General features: G+C 55.1%; 1 protein-coding gene across 1 annotated transcript; it reads left to right on the top strand.

Moving 5' to 3' along the window:
• Positions 1-2,222: 2,222 nt before the first annotated feature.
• Positions 2,223-6,621, top strand: TMEM86A (transmembrane protein 86A). Its single transcript, XM_055416020.2, has 3 exons — positions 2,223-2,388; positions 4,494-4,758; positions 5,131-6,621. The coding sequence occupies exons 1-3, from the start codon at positions 2,368-2,370 to the stop codon at positions 5,565-5,567; spliced, it is 723 nt and encodes a 240-aa protein (XP_055271995.2). The 5' UTR covers positions 2,223-2,367; the 3' UTR covers positions 5,568-6,621.
• Positions 6,622-7,671: the final 1,050 nt, after the last annotated feature.

Below are 7,671 nucleotides of genomic sequence, written 5' to 3' on the forward strand. Positions count from 1 at the left end.
ATTCTGGTAAGGTGAGTTTCCCTACAGCTCTTAACTAGAAAGAAAGTAGAACAAGAGGAGTTCATTATGTACTGGGACTCTGTAGGAAGAGCCTGGAGGGGATAGGGGAAGAGTGTGAGTGAGCCTCAGCCCCAGTCCTTGCCTCTCACCTTTATTTCCCTGGCTCTGAATCTCTGTCAATTCTTTCACTAGAAGAGGGCTGCTCCTGGCTTTGAGAGTGTTGTGTGGACCACACTGGCTTTAGGGAAAGTAGGCAGAGTCCAAAAACAAATAAATAAATAAAAGAGGCCTATTGCAGGAGGGGCTTACAGGAGATCTCAGTCTGTGGGCTTCTCCCCAGCCAGCACGAGGAACAATTAAGTACTATGATGTCACTATTCCATGATGCTGAAAATTCCTTTATGGCTGCTAATTAGAGATAAGTAGGGCTGGTTGCCTCACCCCCGTTCCCAAAGGCTGACACACAGCTACTTCCCTCTTTGTTGTTGTAGTTCAATCACTGAGTTGTGTCCAACTCTTTGCCACCCCTTGGACTGTTCAGCACACCAGGCTTCCCTGTCCTTCACTATCTCCCGGAGTTTGCAGCAGATCAAAGACCACCGGGACATCCTTTAAGATGTTTCTGAAATCTGAAAGTAATGCTGATATTACACAGACTAAAGGTACATGGACATATTTGGAACCAAGCATGTTCAGAATCATGGGAATTGCATGAGAGAAGTGGGAGGCAGTCAAATGGCTGGGACCTAGACCCAGTTTTACCACTCCAGGAAGACCTCTAGACTTCAATTTCCTGACACCAGCAGCCCCTGCCCTTCCCTATCCTACACATGTTGGACTTGGGAGGAACACTGGAGATCATCCACTCATATATGAAGAAATCAAGATCAGATGGGGAAAATGATTCACCCAACCACGCAGCATGGAAATGGTAAAACTGGGACTAGGTCCCAGTCCATTTGATTGCCTCCCACTTCTCTCATCTAATTCCCATGATTCTGCATGTGCTTGGTTCCACATGTGTTTGTGTACCTTTAGTTTGTGTTCTATCAGCATTAATCTGCTTAAGTTGCATTTTTGGCAGAGTTTGTTCATACTCCTTTGGGTCCTTAAGTATGCTCAGCTGACTGTCTATCATTACCGGTGTGTTCTTGTGGGTGTTAAGGTGTCTCTGAGTTGTGAGAGATGTGTGTCTAAGGGTGATTGAGTAACTGTGGTTGCTGTGGGTCTATAGGCTGCTGCATGCCTATGTATATGTCTCTCTTTTCACCTTGAAGGATATATGTGCATCTGGGCATGTCAGTTTTGTGTCTTATATGTATTTGTTTGGTGCTTAAGGGTAATTGTGATCCTGTATGTGTTTGTGCATATGTATGGGTCTCTGCGGGGGCTTCCCCAATGGCTCAGTGGATAAAGAATATGCCTGCAATGCAGGTGACACAGGAGATGCTGGTTCCATTCCTCAGTTCGGAAGATCCCCTGGAGAAGGGCATGACAACCCACTCCAGTATTCTTGCCTGGAGAATCCCATGGATAAAAGAGCCTGGCGGGCTACAGTCCAAAGGGTCACAGAGTCGGACACGACTGTGCAACACACACACACACACTCACACACGGGTCTATGGATTGCTATATGTGTCTTTTTATGTTAAAAAGTTGTTTGTCTACGGACCATCGTGTGTCCATTTCGATGTGTATTTGTGTACAGTGAAGGTTGTGGGTCTAACCAAATGTGTCCCTGTGGACTGCATGTTTAAAGGCTGAAGGGAATCTGTCTTTGCATTTTACCCCGGTTTATGAGAAAAATGTGTGTAGCCCTGTGTCCGGGACAGGAATGTGTTTGTCTCTAGGCCAACCTCTGTCGTCCCCCAAAGCCTGGGGTCACAGTTAGGCTCCAGGAGGCCTTGGCACGGACTCCTAGAGGGGCGCGGCCTGAAGAGCCTCTCTCTGGGGCAGAAAAGATGGGGTATGGGGTGGGGTGGGGTGGGGGAGGGTGGGTGGGTGCGGGGGAGGGGCGCGGCCTGAAGAGCCTCTCTCTCTGGGGCAGTAAAGATCGGGTATGGGGGGGTGGGGGGGTAGAGTAGGGGTGGGGAGGGGGGGTGGGGGCGGGGAGGGGCTGGGCCTCTCCCGACTCGCCGGCCGCCCTCCTGCTCTGCGCCCCCGCCCCAGCCGACTCCAGCCCTCTCATTGGCTGTGTCTGCCGTGACGTCACGGGGATCGCAGACAGAAGCTCCGGCGCCCGGCGCGCGGGAGGTATCGTGGGTCCCTGGGGCTTCGTTACTTAGTCTGCTTCTCACCTGCGGCGCTTCCCGGGCCGCCGCCTCCCGAAGCCGGGTGCCAGCCGCTGCTGCCGCCGCCGCCGCCGCCATGGTGTCCCCGGTCACTGTGGTGAGTGTGTGAGCGAGCGAGCGAGCGAGCGGGCCAGTGTCCGGCGCGGCCGGAGCCCACCGGCCTGGGGACGGAGCTGCGGCAGGCCAAGCCGCTGGCGGGGGTTGGGGGGCGGCGAGGAAAGGCAAGGATCCTGTGGCCTCCCGCTTCCCCCCGGCGGGAGTGGGCGCGGTCCCGGCCCCCCGCATCCCAGACCCTGGCGCCCCTCCTCCGCGGGCCCCCCGCCGGCCGGCGGGAGGGAGGAAAACAGCGGGCACGTGACTCGGAAGCGTGACTTTGTTGATCTCCGTGTGTCTGGCGCGGGTCGGCCGGGTGGCCCGCCTGGGAGAGGAAGGGGACAGCAGCGGGCCGCCGGCTCTGCGTGGGCAGACCGCAGAGAAGAGGGGGAAAGCGGGAGCGGGGCTGGGACCTCCTGGGAGTCTTTTTCCCAATTTGTTCCCTCCCTTTCCTCATCTTTACAAGAAGTCTCGGGCAGTGTAGGTGACGCCTCTGAGTCTAGGCAGCCTGGATCACGCGCAGAAGGGAAAAGGGGTCGTTCTCTATTGACACCCCTTGTTCAGACTTTCTCACCTGAACTTTTGTCTCTTCTCCGCCCCTCTCCTACTCCTAGCCCTGGGTTCTCCAAGACTGACAAAGCCTCCCCAGCTACTGCTGTTTCTTCTAGGGAATAGGGGGCCTGGGGGAGTGCTGTGGAGTAGATGCTTCCAAGGGCTGGCAGGTGAGGCTGGGGAGATCTGGGGACTGTGAAGATAAGCTGTCTCCTCCTCTGCCCGTGTCCCTGCCCTGACCAGCCTGCACTGGGGAAATCTCCATAGGAAGGAACTCTGTCATCTCCTCTCACTGCTCTCACCCCTGGCAGAGCACGGGCAGGCTTAGCCCCTGGATCCACATCTGCCTCTTCCCAGCCTCCTTCATCACAGTCTGTTCAGTGCCAGGTAACCACGGTCTGCAGGTCTGAGAGTCTGGAGTGTGTACCTGTAGCCCTGTGCTGGGCAGCTCACTGGGCCAGAGACCTGTCTCTTGGGCAGAGCATGAGTATACTGGGAACCTCAGCTCCTTCACATCACTCTGTGAACCCCAGTACCAAATGTCCAAGAAGAACAGCTTCAGGGGACCCCAGATTCAGAATATCCGCAGCAGCTCCCTCTCTGAGCTTGCAGAGGGCCTGCGTGGCCTGGGAAGCAACCCTTCTTTAGCTGCCCTCCCCCCTAATCCGGCTGAGACCCAGTCAGCTGCTCTGACTTCCCCTTCTCAGTTCCTCATCTCCTCCCGGCCTGACTGCTGGCTTCAGATCAAAAGCTGGTGAGAGAACCCTGCCTCCCCTTCCTGTCTCTCTTTCTCATGTGCCTGAAGTTGCTCTAGAGATTGACTGACACCCTCTCCAACCCCCCAGCCCCTGAGATTGGTGGTATTTCAGGGACAGTTTTCTTGCTCCCCACTCATGGGTCCATTTCTCTAGGCAGCATCCCTGTCTCCTCTCCTTGTCCTTGATGGTAGCTTTAGGCTAGGGCAGCTAGAGTGGAGGCTGAGTTGTAGACTGGCTGAGAAGAGAGCCAGTGGGAGCTGAGATGGTTGACAGTGCTCATTCTCACGCATTCCTGGCACTCACCTGGTGTTGCCGGCCCGTATCCTGGCCCCACTGCTGAGGATCACGAGTTGGCCAGCTGTGGCATCTCTGTGGTTTGCTGCTGACTCCACTCTATTCCAGACAGCTGGGGATTGATGCCGCCAGAGAGAGGCTGAAGGGGCTTTGTAGGGGCAGAAGGAAGGGGCAGAAAGGGAGAAGCCTTGGGCTGCAGGATGGGACACTATCCCAAAGCCTGCTCTCTGCCCAGTGACTATTCTGGTCCTGCCCCAGGGCCAAGAATGGGACATGAGTAGCAGGCACAGTGGAGCCCTTTGTTTTCCTAATCATTTAAGCCTCAAGTTAATGACGGGCTCTTTCACACTGACTGTTTGGGGCAGGTCAAACTGGGTTTGTGTCAGTCCTCCCTGCTTTGGAGGTGGTCCTGTCTTTGGGGTGAAGGCCTGGGCTGAGGGTCCTGCTCTGAGCCCCACTCTGGGCTCTCATGCTCTGAATGCTGCCTTTGTCCCGTGTCTTCCAGGTGAAGAGTGAGGGACCCAAGCTGGTGCCCTTCTTCAAGGCTACCTGTGTGTATTTCGTGCTCTGGCTGCCCTCGTCCAGCCCATCGTGGGTCAGCGCCCTCATCAAGTGCCTGCCAATCTTCTGCCTCTGGCTCTTCCTCCTGGCCCATGGCCTGGGATTCCTGCTGACCCACCCCAGTGCCATCCGCATCTTCGTGGGGCTCATCTTCTCTGCTATAGGCGACGCCTTCCTCATCTGGCAGGACCAGGGTTACTTTGTCCACGGTCAGTCATCACAGTCGCCACCTGGGAGGAATCTTGGGGTTGGGGGCTAGAGGACCCTGGGGAGGGGCCAAGGGTTTAGGAAAGAGAGTTTTTTTTTTAAACAAGAACATGGGGAATTAAAGGGGTTCTGAGGCCAAAGACTGTTGGGGCCCCTGTTGGCGGATGACCTTGCCAGTGACACGGTGATCCGTTCTGGAGTACCACAGGAGACTTTGGAGGTATCTTTGCCTTCGTGGATTTCTTCCCACCCCTGTTACTCCCCCGAGAGAGCTCCTGGGTTATTCCAAGCACTCCACTCCTACCCCCACCTCCTGTTACTCGTTTCTCACCTGAGCTTGCCTTCAACATCCCATCATCCCCTCTCACTCCCAGGTCTGCTGATGTTTGCCGTGACCCACATGCTCTACGCCTCGGCCTTTGGCATGCGGCCACTGGCTCTTCGGACAGGTCTGCTGATGGCAGTGCTGTCAGGCCTGTGCTATGCCCTCCTCTACCCAAACCTCACGGGTGCCTTCACCTACCTGGTGGGGGTTTACGTGGCCCTCATCAGCTTCATGGGCTGGCGAGCAATAGCGGGGCTACAGCTGGTCGGGGCAGCTTGGCGCTGGACTGAGCTAGCGGCAGGCAGTGGCGCACTGCTATTTATTGTCTCAGACATGACCATTGCCCTCGACAAGTTCTGCTTCCCTGTGCCCTACTCGCGGGCATTCATCATGTCCACCTACTACGCCGCCCAGATGCTCATCGCCCTGTCAGCTGTCGAGAGCCGGGAGCCAGTGGAGGACTACCGACTGAGCAAGGCCAAATGAGGGTCAGGTTCTGGTCACCTCTCTCTTCTCCTGGGACTGGAGTCCAGAACCTGGGAGTCTAAGCTGGATTGAGATGACCACGGTACCGACCTGGGGCAGCAGGTACCACCTGTGAAATGTGCAGGTTTGAGGGATAAGCAGAAAAAAGATTCTTCTAGCAAAGTTAGTGGTCCAGGACCATGCTGAGAACTAAAAAAAGCCAGCCTAATGCTCCTTCCCGGAGCCAGGATCTTCCCACCTCTACCCGATCCGGACTGTCAGAGCCCCTCTGGAGGGCTGTGGTGCTCAGCCTCTTGACCTCCCCCACCTCTGTTAGATGGAAGAGTCTGACTTGCCCACTTCCACTCTTTCTGATTTACACAGTGTTGAGGGAGGAGGGGAAGAGTCTGTGCTGAGATGCCCAGGGCTTGAAGCCCCTTTCACAGGCCCCTATGTGGGAAAGACTGGATGAGGGTGGAGTCTCCCTTTCCTGCATCTATCCTTGTTACTTGAACAATCTTGATGTCTAAATGTTGGGTGGGAAGGTGGAGGGGTGTCTGTCCAGGTAGGCAAGACTGGGGACTACTTTGGCCTCGGGAGTTCTGTGTACCAAGGATTCGATTTGGTCCCATCTCTCAAAGGGCATCCCAGAGCTCAGGCCCCACACCACTACCCTCAGACCCTACCCCCAGGGCTAGGGTGAGCCATGCCAAAGGAAGGGGCCAGCCTGTGTGTGTGCGTGAGTCTTGTTTGTAGGGTGTCTCCCAGCCTACCTATGTCTTACTTTGCCAGCTGTTTCTGACCTGCTGTGTGTCAAAGTCTTACAGGGAGAGAGCCTCAGGGAGCTGCTGAGGGGTTGCTGAGCCTGGCTCAGAGAGCTGGGCCACCCCTCACATACACACCCACTCTCAGTTCTTTCCTCCTTGCCCCTCCTGCACTGGGAGCAAGAGGAAGGGGCTCCAATGACACTCTAGGGTCATAAGACCCAAGGCACATTCAATGCAAGGGGAGCAAGGATGGGACTACTCCATTCTGTTGCTCACATGAAAACAAAATAAAAAAAACACAAGAGTCACTGGCTGCCCTGCTTGTCTGCCTGTGTGGCACGTGCCTGTCCTGGAGAGGTGGGGGCGGGGGCATGGCACCAGGGGCCCTGGATGTCCTCACAGCGTGGGTCACGGTCCTGGCCAGTGCATGTTGGCGTCAGGCTGGCTCCCTGGCTCTGGTGACACTGTGCTGGTTGGAGTAGGTCTCACTTTCTGGTCACGTGTGTGGGTGAGGATGTAGTCCAGGAGGATGGGGGATGGGTAGTAATTGCCACCATCCAAACGTGTCCTTAATGCCCTCCCCTGTGCACAGGTGCCCCGCATCTCATACTTGGTGTCTTCTCCTGCTACCCGCCTCCTCCCCTCCCCAGCCCAGACTTTCTACCTGCTCCAAAATAATCCAGATTCCCTTCATGCTTCTCCTGCTCCCTGGAGTCTGGGCTCAGCTGAACAGCTGGGAGGAATGAGATTGGATTGTACGATTCATGCTTTAGATGTGAAGCCCTGGCAGAATAACGTGTCACCTGACTCCAGGGGCATTTTCATCTTAATGGGCAGCTCCCTGACCCAGAGTAAAAAGGGAAGTAAGTCATGGATGGTAATGAATATTCCATCAGTAGAGGGGTTGTACAGTTGTGGGGCTCTGATAGACTCAAGCCCTGTATGGGTGTTGGATGAAACAGTAATTTTCAAACTAGCATTTGTACAGAGATTAGTGTTGGGAGCTGAAAGTGAAAATCACTCAGTCGCATCCGACTCTTTGCGACCCCATGGACTATACAATCCATGGAATTCTCTAGGCCAGAATGCTGGAGTGGGTAGCCTTTCTTTTCTCCAGGGGATCTTTGCAAGCCAGGGATCGAACTCAGGTTCTCCCACATTGCAGGTCAATTGTTTACCAGCTGAACCAGCAGGGAAGCCCTGCTGGTGGGAACTAGCAAAAGAATAGAGGAGGGAGGTTCAAAGACCCCCATCCTTGTTTCAAGTCCAGTGGCTTAAAATTTTTTTAAGGAAGAGTTTGCTGCTGTCAAACATAGTGAGGTAGATGACCAGTCCCTTCTAGCTTTCAGATTCTCTCA

The sequence above is a fragment of the Moschus berezovskii genome, chromosome 25, assembly GCF_049115385.1.
Source record: "Moschus berezovskii isolate FMDL1 chromosome 25, NW_MosBer_1.0, whole genome shotgun sequence".
Taxonomy (NCBI): domain Eukaryota; kingdom Metazoa; phylum Chordata; class Mammalia; order Artiodactyla; family Moschidae; genus Moschus; species Moschus berezovskii.

What these genes read in the sequence shown, in the direction of transcription:
- TMEM86A (XM_055416020.2), top strand. Translation starts at nt 2,368, where the DNA reads ATGGTGTCCCCGGTCACTGTG. An exon ending in TGGTGTCCCCGGTCACTGTG is followed by an intron (nt 2,389 to 4,493) that starts GTGAGTGTGTGA and finishes CGTGTCTTCCAG; the next exon opens with GTGAAGAGTGAGGGACCCAA. An exon ending in CCAGGGTTACTTTGTCCACG is followed by an intron (nt 4,759 to 5,130) that starts GTCAGTCATCAC and finishes TCTCACTCCCAG; the next exon opens with GTCTGCTGATGTTTGCCGTG.